Genomic DNA, 19,707 nt, shown 5'->3' with positions numbered 1-19,707 from the left:
CTTCGACGTGAAACATATTCGATTCGGGTTTGCATAGTCTATTGTGCAAGTTCTTTTGAGTTTTTCGTCTCCAATTTTGAATTTTGTTCCCTTTCTTTTGTTTTTTTTTGTGTGTTGTTTATGCTGCAGAAAGGATGTTTGCTATAATCCTAGATCCGCAATCCTTCAACGTTCATTGTTTCGATAAGCAACGCCATATCACATGTAGCTAGGAATTTATGTGATGATAAAAAAATTTTATAACCAAGAGGGTTTAAGAGGTTCTTTGTTGAACATGTTCTTATATGGTAATTTAATTTAATTTGAATTTTAAATCAGACCAAAAGCATTTATTTTATTTCGTATCACAAACTTTAGAATAATGGGAATTTTGGTCTTGATATGGAAGGCTTATAGAACCGGCCAACTAAGGCTGGTTAAGCGCCTTGTATAATGTCTCTTTAAAATTTAATTAAATAGTGGGATGAGAAAGACTTAATGATGACCGTTTAAATCAATAGTTAGGGTTAATGGACTTAGGTGTGTGTATGTAGGGCGATTGGTTGGCCGACCATTGATTAAATTTTTTTTATTTGCTTTTCTTTAATTCCTTGAGGGGGTAGGACGGTAAAGGGAAAAAGGAAGATAAAAACTTCATGTTTCATTCTTTACTTTCTTAGGGGCCCTTTTCGAATAGAAGAATGGTGAATGTGGCCGGTTGCATGAGGAAGGTAGCGATAGAATTTCATGCTTAAAAGTTGACTTCATTTTAAACCTTACGGTAACCTTTCTAAGTCTCCCTTTGTCCATGATTGATTTTCTTTTTATTAAGTTTTGGAGGAGATGAAAGATTTTAAGTTGGACCGAGAGGTAGAGGGGAGGAAAAGGCTGTTAGAAGCATTAATGCATGGTTTGTTAATGACATCTTTCTCATGTGTCAACCAAATACCTTGATGTTATGGTAATGCTACTCATCCTAACACAAGGTTGATTTTTGTTTAGCTAAAGGAAGTGAGGAGGACATTGGCAAGAATGGGAAGGCAAAGGTTGGGAGTTAGTTTCGGCCTTGGGAGAAGAAAATTCGGTGAGTTCCTTGAGAACTTGTTTATTTATTTGCATACTTAAGATTTTCCTTCAACAAGGGTGGCTGTTCATACTTGAAGTGCCCTGAGGAAGAAAGTAATTAAATGGATGTTGTTAACGAGTTAGTTTGCTGCTGTTAATGATGTTTGAAAAAGTGTAAATGATGTAAATGAGTAAATGGTGTCTGCAAAATCTTTGTTTGGTGAATTAAATGGCTGGTGTTAATGAGTTTCTTGAAGAATTTGTGTTTGATAATTATTATTTTTTGTTTATTTATTTTATTTTAAAGGTTCACTACAGCAAAACAGTCTTTTAACGGCGTTTTTGAAAAAGCGCCGCTAATGCTTAGATCTTTAGCGGCGTTTTTGAAGAAGCGCCGCTAATGCTCAGATCTTTAGCGGCGTTTTTGAAGAAGCGTCGCTAATGCTCAGATCTTTAGCGGCGTTTTTGGAAAAGCGCCGCTAATGCTCAGATCTTTAGCGCCGTTTTTAGAAAAGCGCCGCTAATGCTCGGGGCTTTAGCGGCTTTTTTGAAAAAGCATTGCAAAAACATTTTATCTGTCTATTTACTATTTAATTTGTCTATTTATATTAATTAAAATTTAATTTATTTTTCATTGAATATTTGTTAAAAATGGATAAATATGAAATAATGACACGTAGAAATAATTTGAAATAAAAAAAACATATAAAAATATTTGTTAAAAATAGAGAAATTAAAATACTATTATTTAAGATAATTTTAAAATTTTTTGGGTACATGATTGATTGATTTATTTTTAATTTATATATTAAATCATTTCAAATAAATTGAAAACACCTTTTGAAATGTTATATCATAAGCCACCAAACCTTTCTCATCTCAAAACTTTTGGTTGTCTCTGTTATGCAACAGTCACCAATCATCATGACAAGTTTTCTCCAAAAGCAACACCATTTATCTTTATGGGATATTTTCAAGTACAAAAAGGGTATATACTGTTAAATTTTTTTTTTGTAAGTCGAGATGTCATATTTCATGAGTCCATCTTCCCTTTTAAAACAGCATCAAAAGATCAACCACTATTTCCCTTGGATGTCAATGCATTTGGTTTCTTACATGATCCTGACTTTCTCCTTATAACCACCTCAATGTCATCACCACCTCCACCTTCCATCTCTACTTCTCCTGCACCACAACCACCACCACTACCACCATCCCAATTACCCTCCAATCCTCCTAGAAGAAGCACCAGAACCACCAAACAACCTGTCTGGATGCAGGATTACATTTGTCCTACTTCATCCCCTTCTTCATCATCTTCCGTTGCTGCACAAGGTCCGTATTCTATCTCTAACTTCATTACATATCATCATTTACCTTTACATACTCAATGCTTTGTTGCTTCCATCTCTCACATCCCTGAACCTAGAACCTACCAAGAGGCAATTAAACATGATTGTTGGAAAGCTGCAATGCAACAAGAAATTAAAGCTTTAGAAACAAACTCAACTTGGGAGGTTGTTCCACTCCCACCAGGCAAACACCCCATTGGCTGCAAATGGGTTTTTTCGAGTCAAGTACCATTCAGATGGCTCTGTTGAATGCTATAAGGCCAGATTAGTAGCTAAAGGCTACAGTCAGAAAGAAGGTATTGATTTCCAGGATACTTTTTCACCGGTTGTCAAGTAGGTTACAATCAAAGTCATCATTGCTCTTACTGCTCTATATGACTGGCCTCTTATTCAAATGGATGTCTATAATGCCTTCCTTCAAGGTGACCTTAATGAAGAAGTTTACATGCAATTACCTCAGGGATTTGGCACTCCAAGGGGCACTCATGTATGTAGACTGCTCAAATCCCTTTATAGGTTAAAACAGGCTTCAAGACAATGGAATTTGAAACTCAGTGAGGCTCTCATCAACACTGGTTATGTTCAAAGTAAGCATGATTACTCTATGTTCATCAAATCATCAGGTAGCAAGATTATGATTATGCTAATTTATGTTGGTGATCTCTTGATCACTAGGAATGATAAATCCTTAATTGAAGACCTACAAGCAACTCTTCATCAAAACTTTAAAATGAAGAACTTGGGTACTCTCAAGTACTTTCTTGGCATTAAAATTGCAAGATCAAAAGAAGGTATCATCATGAATCAGAGAAAATATGCTCTTGAACTCATTGATGATCTTGGTTTGACAAATGCAAAACCTGCAAATACACCATTGGAGCAGAATTTGAAGCTAACAAGTTTGGAACATGATGCAGCACTAGATATACAAAATGCAGATGCAGAATTAGAAGATGCAAGTGTATATCAAAGATTAATAGGGAGACTCTTATATCTCACCAACACTAGACCAGATATTGCTTTTGGAGTGCAACACCTTAGCCAGTTTATGCAAAAGCCAATAAAGGAACATTATGAAGTTGCTTTGCGTATTGTGAGATACATCAAGAAAAATCCTGGCCAAGGTATTTTTCTTACAGCTAAAGGCACAACTGATATACAATCATATTGTGACTCTGATTGGGCTTCATGCAACATGAATAGAAAGTCAGTCACGAGATATTGCATCAAATTGGGAAATTCCTTGCTTTCCTGGAAAATTAAGAAACATAACACAGTGTCTAGATCATCTTCACAAGTAGAATACAGAAGCATGGCCACTACAGTTGCAGAACTGATCTGGTTAAAATGTTTATTAGCTGAGTTGGGAGTCCAAATTTCAAAGCCTATGTTGCTACATTGTGATAATCAAGCTGCCATTCAAATAGCTTCGAATCCAGTCTTCCATGAAAGAACAAAGCACATTGAAATAGATTGCCACTTTGTGCGAGAGAAAATTCAAAGGGGGCACGTTGAAACCAAACACATCTCAACAAATGAGCAAATGGCAGATTTACTAACTAAAGGGTTAAGTATTCCTCAGCACAAATACTTAGTGTCCAAGTTGGGAATGAAAGATATTTTTCATCCTCCAACTTGAGAGGCATGTTGAGAATGTAAATCTGTTATATTGGTATTTGTGCACAGTTAATTAGGAATTTGTTAATAGTGTGTAATTAGCAATAGGATTAGTTACATTCTTTTGTATATATACCACACTATTTGTTCAAGTGAAAAAGTAGTTTTTCTCATTGAATGAATTCACTATTATTCAATCAATTCTTTCAATTTCATTTTCTTGACAGATTTCCTGTTAGTTTCCAAATAGGTAAAAAATTTTAATATAATACTCGAATTAATTTCCTAATTTCCAAGAATTTCTCAACAACTAAACATGACTTTAAATTTCACAGTGTTTGTTGTTTAACATCGACAAAGGAAAAATAAATTTGCTAAAACTAAATTAAAGACCTATTGTTTTCTGAATAACATTTGATACTTATTGGGACATCTTTTCTCTTGAACATGGGTTATTTTCATGATTTTTTGAAATTAAGGAATCAGTTTTCTAGAAAAGGGCTTGTGGGAGGGGTGGACTGTAAATAAACAATCAACAATAAACTCACATTAATTTTTCATGTGAAATTAAATTTAAATAACCCTTAAGTAGCCTTTAAAATATTTTAGAATCGAGTTAAAATTTTATCGAGTTAAAATATTTTAAATATTTCATAATTTTTTAAATTATAGAGTCAGTTTTCTAAGACATACGTCCCTTCACATTAATCATTATAAGTCTTTTTCTTATATTTTTTTATCAGTTGTTCTTATTCTAGAATTGAAGGAATAATACCTTAATTACCGCGAAGTAAGTATGTATTGATAACTTGTTGAGACCAAATGTAGAGAAATTGTGATATTTTTATTTTTCATTATTCAATTATTATTTTTCTTATTTTTTATTTAAATCTAATTTGTTTCATTATATTTTTGAATTTCTATCGATGAGTATTTTATTAGGGATTTCATTTCTTATTAATTTCCAAATAGGTAAACCTTTTGAATATAATACTCGAATTAATTTTCTAGTTTCCAAGCATTTCTCAGCAACCAAATAGGACTTTAAATTTCACAGTTATTGTTGTTTAACATCGGCTTTAAATGACATTCTGAAAAACCAAACAACAAAAGAAACAAAGAAAAAATAAATTTGCTAAAAATAAATTAAAGACCTATTGCTTTCTGAATAATATTTGATAGACTTATTTGGAACACTTTTCTTTTGAAAATGGGTTATTTTCATATTTTTTTTAAAATTATAGTCAATTTTATAAAAAAAAGAAAGCTTGTGGGAGGGTGGGCTGCAAATAAACAATCAACAATCAACTCACATTAATTACCCACAGTACCTCTTGCTGGAGTGAGTATATCAACGAACTTCTTCACCCACACTTCTCTTCTTTCTTGATAAGCCATCTTTTGTGTAGAGTAATCAAACAAGGGAACTTGACAAGAATCTCTGGAAATGGAATGGAAGGGGAAGTTGTGAAATCGAGATTCAAGAGGGTATGTGTTTTCTGTGGAAGCAGAACCGGCAAGAGGAAATGTTACACAGATGTTGCTGTTGAATTAAGCCACGAATGGGTACACCCTAAACTTCTCCCCGACATCTCTCTCAACCCTTTATCTTTTCTTTATGTTAGTCTTAAGGGTTTTTTTTTCTCTGTTGTGTTGTTTTTGGAAAGGTGGCAAGAAGTTTGGACCTTGTTTATGGTGGAGTATTAGATTGATGGGTATTGTTTCAAAAACTGTTCACCGTGCTGGAGGGAATGTTATTGGGTACACTCATCACTCATCATCAACCTATAAACTATTCACTTTATTGGTTTTGGTTAATTTATCTCATATTTGTGACCATTAAATTTAGTTATATTCTTGTTAATAGTATCATTCCTAGTACCCTGGTGAGGAAAGAGGTGCATATCAATTTCTTTTTTTTTTCTTTTGAGATATGAGTCTGTAGATTTTCAATGATGTCTCGAGTGTATGTTGCATGTGGAGACACATATAACTAGTGAAACGGTAGGGGAAGTGAGACCAGTCACTACACCAAAACAAGCTTTTAGCGGCGCTTTTTTAGGCCTTTAGCGGTGCTAAAAAACACCGCTAAAAGTATTTGTGGCGCTTCGACAAGCGCCGCAAAAAATGCCGCTATTGAACTCGTAGCTAACTTTGGCGGCGTTTTAGAAAATAAACGCCACTAAAGGTCATGACCTTTAGCGGCGCTTCTTCCACAAACGCCACTAAAGACCATGACCTTTAGCGGCGCATTTTCCACAAACGCCACTATAGACCATGACCTTTAGCGGCGCTTTTCCCACAAACGCCGCTAAAGACAATGACCATTGGCGGCGCTTTTTCCATAAACGCCGCTAAAAACCATGACCTTTAGCGGCGCTTTTTATCACAAACGCCGCTATGGAACAAATCTTTAGCGACGCTTCTATCAAAAACGCCGCTAAAAACATATCATGCAAAAAATTTATTTTAATCAAATAATATTTATTTTTATGATAAATATTATATTATGTTTTATTTTTTTAATTTGAACTTTAAATATACTTTTAAGAATAAATAAAAAATATTATTTAAATTAAATTTTCTATGAAAATGATAAAAGAAGGCAAATAAAGGAAGCTTAAATAATAATAATAATTAATAAAAGTGAGAAAACGTAAATAATTAATAAAAATAGTTAATTGTAAACCTCAAAATTTTGGTAAAATTAACACCAATGCAATGCAAGCCATTGTTGAGTCTAATACAAGTGAAGAAACTAAGATCCTAAGAAGAGAATCCTATTTTACTAATAGCAGTAAAATATCCATACTTTGTCCAATATTTATATGAAAAAATCAGATCAGAAGAAGCAATCTCTTTGCACACCATTTCAATTCCTAGTAAGGCTTTCAAATGTAGTTGATGAAAGCCGGCATACACATCCGATCAATTAGCTTTCAGTTTCAGAATTTCCTTGGCGGTCCTTAAACGAAAATAGGGCATAGGGCATGTGTTCCTACATAAGCATGGAAAAATCCAACTCAGTTCAAAGATAAATAACTAGATATCGTGTTTCAAACGAATGAATGTGCATGTGAGAGTATCTCCAATATGTACTTCTACCTTTTGTCATATATTTAGGCAGATAGACAACAGATTTTACATCCCAACAACTACTGCCCTGAGTACTAGAGTTTAATCACAGAAAAATCAAAATAAAACATGAACAACAAGGATAAAAAATAGTTCCATGTACTTACCTGCTCAAAACAAAGACTTAAGCCTCTGCTATAGAAGTTGATATATAGAATACATAAACATGCCACAATCAAACCTGTACATAGAGAAAATTGTTTAGGGGGAAAAATTCAAATTCTAACACAAAAGGCATATAACACCACGAAACTAGCAGTGCAAATTAATAATTGAATTCACCAAATATTTGGAACCAATTGCAATAAATAGTTAGTATAAAAAGACTCAGATACCTATAAAGCTACCTCACAATCAATTACTACACAATATAAGTTATTTTGTTTAAGAAATAAGCTTATGAAGAACAAGTACTTCGAGTACTGCTCCCTATCATATACCTGACTAAGAAGTTTTGGTTTGTCTTCTGTTGAAAATGTAACTTCATGCATAGGACTGCATCAGCACCAACGAATGTAAATTTCACCATCGAAATGGATAGAAAGTATTTATAAAGCTTCACCAAAAATGACAGAAGCATCGGTATGTGAATGGTAAAGCAGGAAGATGAAAACTAAATATGATGAATAAACTTGCAAAAACACACCTAAAACTGAAGTCAACTAAAGATGGTGGTGAAGAATTGCTCTGAGGTAAGAAAGTTGAACTTTGACAGGACCTTATCAGTTAATGCACTCCTAAATAATTTAAAGATCCAATACATAATATTCAAAAAGTATATGATGATCAAGTCCAAAAAAACCAAACTACCACTAACTTAACCAAAATTTTTGTATAAACAATCAGCCCTCACCTAAGGACATGTTAAGGCATAAATAAATAGTTAAATACCGGGAAAGATGTGAACTGTCAAGTAAAGAACTATCTCCATCTTGATCCTTAGACTTATTTGCTTCAAGTGCAAGGGCTTCAAGATTAGGCGATGAGCCAAAGGCAGGTGGTGGATGTATGCTAACAATTGAAAAGCCAGCTAGAATTGTCAGCATCATTAACAATACAGTTAATGTCCAAAGTGAAAATAAAAGCAAACCTCTGTCTGTTAGAGTATTTTGAAGAATTTTGAGCAGACTCCTCACACAGGGGGTTTGAAAGAGTGGAATCAGCTCCATCAGATGTAGATTGGACCTACACAAGTAGGCAACCATCATGAGACATTTGACTATAAACAAAGTACAGTACATTTAAGAACAATCAAGAGTTGGAACCAATAGATTATGACATTTAGATGACACGGTAATGATGGCAGTATGGGAAAGAAGGGAAGTTGGTTTTCTGCAATTAAAAAAATTTTCTTTGCTGCTCATAGCAATTTAGTGTGACGTTGTTTTATCCCTAAATTATACATAGTAGCATTTTTTTTCTTTTGTAGGTTGTCCTTTTTTTTTTCACCGACAAATATTTATATCTATACTAATATTTAAAATTTTATCAAGTTAATTTTATTTTTATGAAGTGATAGATATTAAGATAATTTTATATTTTCATATAAAATCTAAAAATATATGGGTCAACATTTTGTCTACTTCTAGGAGAATTTTTTAAACTCCATAAGCAAAGATTTAGTTCATGGCACATGCTTGTTTTAATTTATTTTTAATTTTCTTTAGGACACATGATAGCATTTCAACGCTGTAAAAACTCCACCAGCAATTGACTAAATAATTTCTCAAAATATATTTATAGGACTCAAACTCAAAATATTATAGTTTTTAATAACTCAAGTATCACCATATTTAATTATTATATCAATTTCATTCATGTCGTGCATGTATATAATCTAATATATATATATACATGTAGGTATGTATGAATGATAAATGGGATTGTATCACAAAAGTCTTGCATAAAAAGAAGTCAAAATGATTTCGTTTTAGGGAAATGATAATGAGAGGGAAACTTGCGATTTTATTCACCTTTTTCAGTGTGAGAACCTCTACTTCACTGCTACCATTATCATACCCAAGTGAGGGAAATAGAAAAAGAAAATACGGTTGTCTAAAAAATTCAAATATAAACTTATTAGATTGTCTTAAATTAATAAAATTAATTTGTGATTTTCAAGAAAAAAACATTTTTTTAGGATAAGGAAAAAATTTATAAATATAAAAATTCTAAAATAATAAAAATAAATAAATTAAGTTCCGAATCTGGAAAGGGAAGACTTTACCTTGGCCTGCGGCTTCTAAGAGAACATTCACAGATTCCTCACCAGTCCACCACCTATCGAAATCAACCACAAGTCGTGCAGTCCCTAAATTTTCTAGCAGTATGGGAAAGAAGGGAAGTTGGTTTTCTGCAATTAAAAAAATTTTCTTTGCTGCTCATTGCAATTTGGTGTGACCTTGTTTTATCCCTAAATTTGCTGCTCATAGCAACTCGATTCATACTTTAAAATTTACAATGTATATTTGTAAAGTTGATAATCACATTCATTCATACTTTGCTGCTCATAGCAAGCACCTGCTACAAGACACTTTAATGAGGAATAAATCAAGGAAAATATAACAAAGGTATCCACTTACGATTCTTCTAAATTAATAACTTTAATAGCAACTTACTTGTTCAGTTCCTTGTCAAACCTGAAAATCAAGAAAGGCATTAGCTATCCATCTAAACTTTAATAGCCAAGTAGATTTTACACCAAAGGAAGGTAAACCATTGCAATCAGAATTCACAAGTAAAACATAGACAACAATAAAAAAAATTCCAATTTTTGCTATTACAATTCCAGACAATTTCTTTTCATGATAAACAAGAATGCTAAATCAAAACATAGCATCTATGATAAGTTAAAATGTAATTTTCAATCTTGAGATCATATATATAGGTTAGTAAATGATGGGTTTCATTTCAGTTATGATTATCAGTTAAATTTATTCTTTTCTGCCTTTTTAAGAAATAGTTTCAGCAAAAGTTATTCTCTTGATGGAAGTGTATGCATTCCAGCAGAAACAGCAGTCCTTACCGCCCATGTGTGATACGGTGCACATATTTGAGCATAAGCTGTTGAAGCTGTGTTTCTCAATGAGTAATCCATACAACAGCGAAAACAACAAAAAGAGGTAACAAACACTTAGAGATGCTCGCATTCAAGGATAATACCAGGATTCCCTCGAGAGAAAAATAAAGAGTTAAAGATGGAAGGGCATATAACGTACTTGGATGACAAAAATTGTTCAAATAAAGCTCGTACGAGGTGAAGACCCTGTCTAACACGACGCAGATCACGCGAAGGGCTTCTCTGTTTTTTCACTGCCCATTACGTACATCTGCATCAACTATATTTTCTAAAGTGGCAAACCTCTTTGATGCTTCCACAAGATTACCTACCTGATTTAAACCATCCATCCATTATCAATTAATAAATTAAAGTTTCAGTGATTGGTTCGAAATAGAGAGGGGGAAATCAAATAAACCTTGGCAACGTACTCCATCTCCACGAATTTGAAGGCGAGACCGAGGGAGTTAAAAAGAACAGAAACCAAAGAACAAGCATCACAGAACGCCTACAATATTTGGAGTTGAAATTTAAAGTTGGAGGAAGAGACAAAAAACCCTTGTGAGTTTGGGTTTGCTGGTTTGTTTACAAAAAAAAAAAGATCTTGGGGCATGGAAAAGAGAGTGAAGAAGCCACCCAGAACTGGCTTCAGCTCTCTCTATATAAACAAGAAGGAAAGAAAGATATAAAAAGAAGAAGAAGAAGAAGAAGAAGAAGAAAGAGGAGATGAAATTTAAGAACTGATTTTAGGGGTTGCTCAGTAAGAATTAGGTGTTTTGAGGATACCGATTTTAGGGGGAAAAGTAGAAATCTAGTCAATCAACACAAAATTTTTAGGGATACCGATTTTAGGGGGAAAAGTTGGGGATTTCGGAGGGTGGGAGGAGTTTTATAAAATGGCGCTATTTTTTTTAAGTGAAAATATTTTTTGTTACTTTTAGTGGCGTTACGCGGCAAAATTTTTTTTATTTTAAACAAAATGATATCATTTTGCCATTCTAAAAATTTTTTATTTTATTTTTTATAAATTGATTTATTTTTGCGGCGTTTTTTATATTGCTTACCTTTAGCTGCGATTTTGTAAAAACGTCGCAAAATTATTTCATTTTGAACAAAACGACGCCGTTTTTCTATTCTAAAAATTTTTTATTTTATTTTTTATAAATTGATTTATTTTTTGCGGCGTTTTTTATAAAAACGCCGCTATTGCTTACCTTTAGCGGCGTTTTTCACAAAAACGCCGCAAAATTATTTCATTTTGAACAAAACGACGCCGTTTTTCTATTCTAAAAATTTTTTATTTTGTTTTTTATAAATTGATTTATTTTTTGCGGCATTTTTTATAAAAACGCCGCTATTTCATTTTTATCAAAATGACATCGTTTTGGTATGCTAAATTTTTTTTATTTTTTATAAATTGATTTATTTTTTGCGGCGTTGCTTACCTTTAGCGGCGTTTTTAAAACGCCGCAAAATTATTTCATTTTGAACAAAACGACGTCGTTTTTCTATTCTAAAAATTTTTTATTTTTTGCGGTGTTTTTTTATAAAAACGTCGCTATTTCATTTTTATCAAAATGACACCGTCTTGGTATGCTAAATTTTTTTTATTTTTTATAAATTGATTTATTTTTTGCGACGCCACTATTGCTTACCTTTAGCAGCGTTTTTATTTCATTTTGAACAAAACGACGCCGTTTTGCTATTCTAAAAATTTTTTATTTTGTTTTTTATAAATTGATTTATTTTTTGCGCTATTTCATTTTTATCAAAATGACACCGTTTTGGTATGCTAATTTTTTTTATTTTTTATAAATTGATTTATTTTTTGCGGCGTTTTTTATAAAAACGTCGCTATTGCTTAAATTATTTCATTTTGAATAAAACGAAGCCGTTTTGCTATTCTAAAAATTTTTTATTTTATTTTTTATAAATTGATTTTTTATAAAATAAAATAAAAAGTACTCTCAAAATAAATATTGTATATTTTAATAAGAAAACAAATGATAAAATGGTTGTAATTAATTATTAAGTTAGAATTATCTAAATTAAATAATTACCTATATATCCATATCATTTTTATTTCATTTTTATTTTTGTATTTTTTCTTATAATTTGGTCCTCTCCAAAATAAATAATTATACATAAATATCCATATCAATCTATTACTTTTTTTAACTTATTTATTAATTCTATTTAAACTAATTTAAATATATCAAATGGTTTAGATTACATTTTTTTAAAATATAAAAGTATTAATTAATTGTATAAAATTTTATCATTTAACAAATCTCAAGTAAACCTTAACCTTAAACCCTCTAAATTAACAAATCTCAAGTAAATCTATCTATTATATATCTCTTAAATAATTTAAACTATACTTATAATTTCAATATATTTGATTTATTATTATCTATTTTACAATTATATAAGAACATATTTAAAATATAAATTAAAAAAATAATTAATCTAAACTCAAAACCTTAACTCGACCCCTGAATCCCTAAACCTTAAATCCCTAACTCTTAACCCCTAACATCTAACCCCTAAACCCCTAACCCCTAAACCTTAAATTCGAACCCTTAAACCATAATCCCTAATTCATAATCCCTAAATCCATACTCCCTAAACATTAAAATATGAACCCTTAAACCGGCTTTAAATCTTAAATTAATCATATACCCTAAACTAAAAACCCTAAACAAATTTATTATTATCTCTTTTACAATTATATAAGAACATATTTAAAATATAAATTAAAAAAATAATTAATCTAAACTCAAAACCTTAACTCGACGTGTCATAATTTTTAAATAATATTTTAATTTTTCCATGTGTTTTATTTCAAATTATTTCTATGTGTCATAATTTTTTTTTGAAGATTTTAAATATTCAATTAGAAATAAATTGAATTTTATTTAATATGAATAAACCAATTAAGATAAAATATTTTTTGCGGCGCTTTTCCAAAAACGCCGCTAAATCACCGAAAGCTCAGAAAACGGCGTCATTGGGCTTAGGTTTTTTTGCGACGCTTTCTCAAAAACGCCGCTAAAGCCCCGAAAGCTCAAAAAACGGCGTCGTTGGGCTTAGGTTTTTTTTTTGCGGCGCTTTCCCAAAAACGCCGCTAAAGCTCTGGGCATTAGCGGTGCTTTTCCAAAAACGCAGTTAAATCCCCGAAAGCTCAGAAAACGGCGTCGTTAGGATTAGGTCTTTTTGCAGCGCTTTCTTAAAAACGCCGCTAAAGCCCTAAGCATTAGCGGCGCTTTCTTAAAAACGCTGCTAAATCCCCGAAAGCTCAGAAAACGGCGTCGTTGGGCTTAGGTTTTTTTGCGGCGCTTTCCCAAACACGCCGCTAAAAGCCTGTTTTGGTGTAGTGAGTCGGCAACATGAACCAAAGAAGGGAAGCAATGGCCAACCATTCTGATTGTTTTATTGCCCTACCAAGTCCCATCTACCCTTTTAAATATAATATCCGAATTCACGCGTACTTTACCTTTTCTGTCCAACAAATATAACCAAAAAGTGCTTACTTTGCTCTCTTGTTGGGTATCAGGTGGGTATGGAACTTTGGAGGAGTTACTGGAAGTGATAACTTGGGTTCAGCTGGGTATCTATGACAAACCTATCAGCAATAATAATATGGTTATTGTCGAATTAGTAAGGCATCTGGCTAATTCAATAGATCCGATTAAAAAATTATTAAAAATTTAAAAATTAAAGATATGGTTTGACTAGTTCAATTAATTTTTTAGCCAATTCAACCGGTTCATACTGATTCCCAGTCTCACTGATCCAATTAGTTAATCCGGTCCGGTTCAAATAACATTGGACATCCTATGGCTTTCCAAACACTCATACAAATGATTCAAATTAAAAGATATTTTCATACAAGTTTAAGTTCTAAAAAATTATATATAAGCATAAACATGTATGAGTATTTGGAATAATTATGGTAAAAAATTTATGAAATTATATTATAAAAAAAATTTGAATGAAGTTATAATAGAAATTAAATTATTTTAATTCTAAAATATTTCTAAGTTATCGTCAAAAAGTATATTATAAAATAATTTGTATATTATAAAAAAAATTCTAAATGTAGTTGAGAGGTTATTTGCCATTCTAAAACAAGGTTTCTCATATTAATATCACCTCAGTATAACATAAAAAAGGTTCTTATTAGCATGTTGCGTACTTCATAAGTTCATTTGTAAGTGGAATTAAGATAATACATACTTTAAATAGTATACGGAAGAACGAGATCTTGTTAATTTTAATAATATAAATTTAGATTCAGATGATACTAAGGAGTCTATGTTAAATGTTAAAGAAGAAATAACCCAACAAATAAGACATGCTAGAGCAATTAGATAAAATTGTATATGATTTTTCTTGCTCTTATTATTTTTATTAGTAATTGTATTATAGACTATTATCTTAGACTGACATATTACATAAGATGATTTGATTTCAATTTTTGTTACTCGTTTAATTTCTTTTATCGTGTTGATAATTTTTATAGTAATTAGTTTTTAAAAAGAATATAAATCATGTAATTGTGTAATTACAATTTATACTACCTAACATAATATAGGGAATTCCTATATAATTACACTCTATCGTCAAACACGTCTAGAGAATTATAATTTTTTATAATTACAAGTATACGCTAGTAAATACCTTTTCATTCAATTATTTTGCGCACATGTAAAATTTTAATTGATTTACTCTTTTAATGAAAACAAAAATCAATTATATGTTTTTCTTTTAATGAAAATCACTTGTATGGAATTTTTTTTATGGTTACTCATTTATATATACTTTTCTATGTGATATACAATTATCAGTAAATGATATTTTTTTGGAATTTATTACTATTTTAAATAAAAAACAATAGTTTTTTAAGTAAAAAAAGAGTTTGTCCGTAACTATATTTTTAATGAAATTGATTTATTTTGTATTTTTTTATATAATATTTAAAATTCGCAAAACCCATCAAATTCGCAAAACCCATTAAATTCACAGCCAAAAACTGCACCGTTTTTTCTTTATTATTAAGAATATTTTGCGGCGTTTTTTAGTAGCGCCACTAATGCCCAGGCAAAATGACACCGTTTTACGAAAACTGATAACAGAAACATGCGGCATTTTTTCCTTAGCACCGCGAATGACCACCCTTGGCGGCGTTTTTCCCTTAGCGCCGCAAAACCCATTAAATTCGTAGCAAAAAACTACACCGTTTTGTCTTCATTATTAAGAATATTTTGTGGCATTTTTGTTCAAAACGCCGCTAATGTCTAGTTTATAGCGGCGTTTTTCATAAAAACACCACTAGTACATTAAATTTTCTATTGAAACGGCGCCGTTTTGGTAAATTTTAATGCATAGTTTTGTTTAGGTAATATTTATAAAAATTAGATAAAATTATCAATTTTAGTTTTTTAAGTAGTATTTCTAAAAATTAGGTAAAAATAAAATTTTTATTGTTTTTATTTATTTTTTATTGTTTTTATTTTTATTTTATTTTTTATAATTTTTACAATTTTTTACAATTTTACAATTTTTACAATTTTAAATTATTATATTCAAATTATTATATATTTCATATAAATTTTAAATTAATAATCTTTATAATTTATTATTATCTCTTTTACAATTATATAAAGAACTTATTTAATATATAAATTAAAAAGTACTAATTAATCCAAATCTTAAACCCTAACTCGACCCCAAATCCCTAACCTCTAACCACTAAACTTTATTTAATATATAAATTAAAAAACACTAATTAATCTAAACCCTAAACCCGACCCCAAATCCCTAACCCCTAAACCATAACCCAATCCTAAATCCCTAACCCTTAACCTCTAACTCCTAACCCCTAAATCTTATTTAATATATAATTAAAATACACTAATTAACCTAAACCCTAAACTCTAACCTAACACTAAATTTATAAACCCTAAATCCCTAACTCTTAACATCTAACCCCTAACCCCTAACCCTTAACCCATAAACCTTAAATCACATTAACCTTTAAACCAGAATCTCTAATCCATAATTCCTAATTCCATAATCTATAAAACTTAAAATTGTAACTCTTAAACTGGTCTTAAATCCTAAATTAACCATCTATATACCCTAAACTATAATGATAATTACATTAAATATTTTAAAATTAATACTATCTTATCTCTTACAATTATATTTGAAATTATTTAGTACATAAATTAAAAATCAATCAGTCATGTACCCAAAAAATTTTAAAATTATGGCTTAATAATAGTATTTTAATTTTTCTATTTTTAAAAAATATTTTTCTATGTTTTTTATTTCAATTTATTTCTACGTGTCATTATTTCAAATTAATCTATTTTTAACAAATATTCATTTAAAATTAAATTGAATTTTAATTAATATAAATAAAAAAATTAAATAGTAATTAATTCAATATTTTAAAATTAATACTATCTCTTTACGATTATATAAGAAATTATTTAATATATAAACTAAAAAAATCAGTAATGTATCCAAAAAACTTTAAAATTATTTTAAATAATAGTATTTTAATTTTTCCATTTTTAACAAATATTTTAAATTATTTTAAATCCTTGAGCATTAGCATCGCTTACTTAGAAACGCCACTAAATCCCCGAAAGCTCAGAAAACGGCATCGTTGGGCTTAGGTATTTTTGCTGCGATTTCCCAAAAACGCCGCTAAAGCCCTGAGCATTAGCGGCGATTACTTAAAAACGCCACTAAATCCCCGAAAGCTCAGAAAACGACGTAGTTGGGCTTAGGTATTTTTGCGGCACTTTCCCAAAAACGCCGCTAAAGCCTTGAGCATTAGCGACGCTTACTTAAAAACGCCACTAAATCCCCGAAAGCTCAGAAAACGGCGTCGTTGGCCTTAGGTATTTTTGCGGCGCTTTCCCAAAAATGCCGCTAAAGCCCTAAGCATTAGCGGCACTTACTTAAAAATGCCACTAAATCCCTGAAAGCTCAGAAAACGGCGTCGTTGGGCTTAGGTATTTTTGCGGCGCTTTCCCAAAAAAGCCACTAAAGACCTGAGCATTAGCGGCGCTTACCTAAAAACACCACTAAATCCCCGAAAGCTCAGAAAACGGTGTCGTTGGGCTTAGATTTTTTTGTGGCGCTTTCTCAAAAACGCCGCTAAAGCCCTGAGCATTAGCGGTGCTTTCTTAAAAACGCCGCTAAATCCTCGAAAGCTCGGAAAACGGCGTCGTTGGGCTTAGGTATTTTGCGGCGCTTTCTGGAAAACGCCGCTAATGCTTATTTTGGTGTAGTGTCTGACTCTTTAATAAGAGGATAAAATGTGCTTGAATGTACTTGAATTCACATTCTCCTTGACAACAATATGAAAATGATATTTATTTATAAAAATACTTTTTAGTTTTCTCTTTGGTAATATATATCTTAAATTAAAAAAAAAAACCCTTGTGTATCAATACCCTTGAAACTTACAAATTGTCTTACCATTTTCCATTTATAAAACTAATTTAGTATAATACTAGTCCATAGTTTTACATGTATTTTGGGAATTTTACATGTGTACTTTTAAATTTTTATTAAATAATATATTTTAATATCATGTAGTTACTGTTATTAATTTTTTTAAAATAATTAAAACATATTAATTATTTTGAAATCACAACAACAAAAAAAACTTTAAAATATAATTAAACTTAGAATAATAATAAAATATTTTTAATGAATTTTTAACTCATAATTAAATGAAAAAGCGTAAATATTAAATACTAATACATATATTTTATAGTAGTAAGCCTTAACTTTATATTGTTGAAATATTAATAAAAGTGTAACTCAAAATTGTATTATTTAATTAAGAGTTAAAAGTGTAATTTAACTTCAACACAAATGGAATTTCATTTTTAGTAAAAAATTATATTCTAAATTTAATAATAAAATTAAAATAGTGTTTTGACGTTAATTTAATAATATAATAACTAATAAAGAGTGTTTTATTAGTTTAAAATTCCCCGAAACTTTGTTTTTATATATTATATAGATAGATAAGTGTTATTAATGCAATTAGATTGTATTGTTTTTATCTAATACTTATATTTAAGCATTTTATTAGGTTTGTGTTCATATCACCCTTAGTTGAGACACCAACGTGGTTATGAAATTACATAAATATATTTTCTTTTAAATTATAATTAATATTATTGTGACTCTTTTGTCTTTTCATATTTTTATATAATCTTTACATAAAAGAACTATAAATTACAAGTATAAGGATGGGACACATGTTAACATTATTAAAATACAAGTTAATTACCACTCCACCTATATTCATTATTGAATATTTTTAAAAGAAACTAACATAACATATTTTCTTTCACCCATATTATGGGCGTGATAGAATCTAGTCTAATTAAATAAACTACTATTACACTTTTTTTTATAAAAGAAGAGTAGCAAAAGATCCAACTAAATCAAAACTAGTCTATGAATAGCCGGACCAAAAACAATCTCTTTCCAATGCCCACTGAATTCCATCGAGAGAATAGCTAGTGTATGGAACCCAAGAGGAAGAGTTGTAATGATAGTAGCTAAACTATCAACTAGCAAGTCACTTTCTCTATAAAAATGCTATATAATCACCTCTCATTGTAAACAAGCACGTTTTAACTCGAAGCTTGGTACAGTGATGGATCGGGTCAGGAATTAGTGAAGGATTTTTGAAATAGAACAAATAGGAACTTTAAGTATGAAGTTAGAAAGTATTTAGACCTGATAGGAAATTAGAAAATACTTCTTAGATAAGAAAATCTTGAATTGAAGCAATGACTAAATTGAAAGAGTATAGAAATTGTTGTAGTGAAGTATGAAATCGTGAAGCTATGAGAATATATGGAAAATGTGGAAAAATAAGGAAGGATCAAGAAGAAAATTTTACCTAAAAAAGTATGAGTCATGCTTGGTATTATAAAATATGAAGGATAAAATGGTAATTAGTCAAGTAGATATTTGTAGACATAACGATTAGGGGTTAAAGTGTAAAGATGAATGGCTAGAGGACTTATTAGAAAATTGACCATTTTAAGTAAAAATCATGTCATATTTTGTTAGAAATGTGTAGAAAAGATGAAAAGTTATCATCTTTCTCCACAAGCCAAAACGTCACCCCTAAATTTCTCTCCATCAAAACTTTCCTTTTTATTCCATTTAAGTCCTTCCACCATTGTTGAACAAAACCAAGCTCAAAATCTCCCTTTCCTTTGATATTTATTTAGTAAAAACAATAGAAAAGGCTAGTGAGCACCTTAGTTTCAAGAAAGAGTCTCCATAGATGTGATTAATGAGAGACAAAGTGTGAATTAAGTTTTTAATTTCAAGCGGCTAAGGTAAGAGGTGATGAAACTTTTGTGCTATACATGTTGATTTCTATTAAATAGCATAGAAAAGTCACTTGATTATGGCTGTTTAACATATAAATGTTATATGTTTGTT

The 19,707-nt window shown here is 30.5% G+C and overlaps 1 protein-coding gene across 39 annotated transcripts; it reads right to left on the bottom strand.

Moving 5' to 3' along the window:
* Positions 1–6,694: 6,694 nt before the first annotated feature.
* Positions 6,695–11,112, bottom strand: LOC107954931 (uncharacterized). 39 transcript variants are annotated; one of them, XR_005915579.1, is made up of 11 exons: positions 10,625–11,088; positions 10,367–10,538; positions 10,174–10,220; positions 9,376–9,787; positions 9,122–9,203; positions 8,239–8,333; positions 8,040–8,159; positions 7,795–7,885; positions 7,589–7,704; positions 7,256–7,329; positions 6,695–7,011 (listed from the first exon to the last, which is right to left on the bottom strand). XR_005915579.1 is itself a non-coding variant. In XM_041096495.1 (8 exons), exons 3-8 carry the CDS (start codon positions 10,206–10,208, stop codon positions 6,946–6,948), a joined length of 411 nt encoding a protein of 136 aa, XP_040952429.1. In that variant the 5' UTR covers positions 10,209–10,220; positions 10,367–10,538; positions 10,625–11,080; the 3' UTR covers positions 6,695–6,945. The 39 variants fall into 39 exon arrangements, 4 of the variants coding, with proteins under 4 accessions (XP_040952429.1, XP_040952430.1, XP_040952432.1 ...); XR_005915584.1 differs by lacking the exon at positions 7,795–7,885 and having other exon boundaries at positions 7,589–7,643; positions 9,376–9,468; positions 9,767–9,787; positions 10,638–11,088; XR_005915591.1 differs by lacking the exon at positions 9,122–9,203 and having other exon boundaries at positions 9,376–9,668; positions 9,767–9,787; positions 10,625–11,084.
* Between the last annotated feature and the right edge of the window lie 8,595 nt (positions 11,113–19,707).

Source organism: Gossypium hirsutum, chromosome D07 (assembly GCF_007990345.1).
Source record: "Gossypium hirsutum isolate 1008001.06 chromosome D07, Gossypium_hirsutum_v2.1, whole genome shotgun sequence".
Lineage (NCBI taxonomy): Eukaryota > Viridiplantae > Streptophyta > Magnoliopsida > Malvales > Malvaceae > Gossypium > Gossypium hirsutum.
This window is presented reverse-complemented; position numbering and strand designations above follow the sequence as displayed.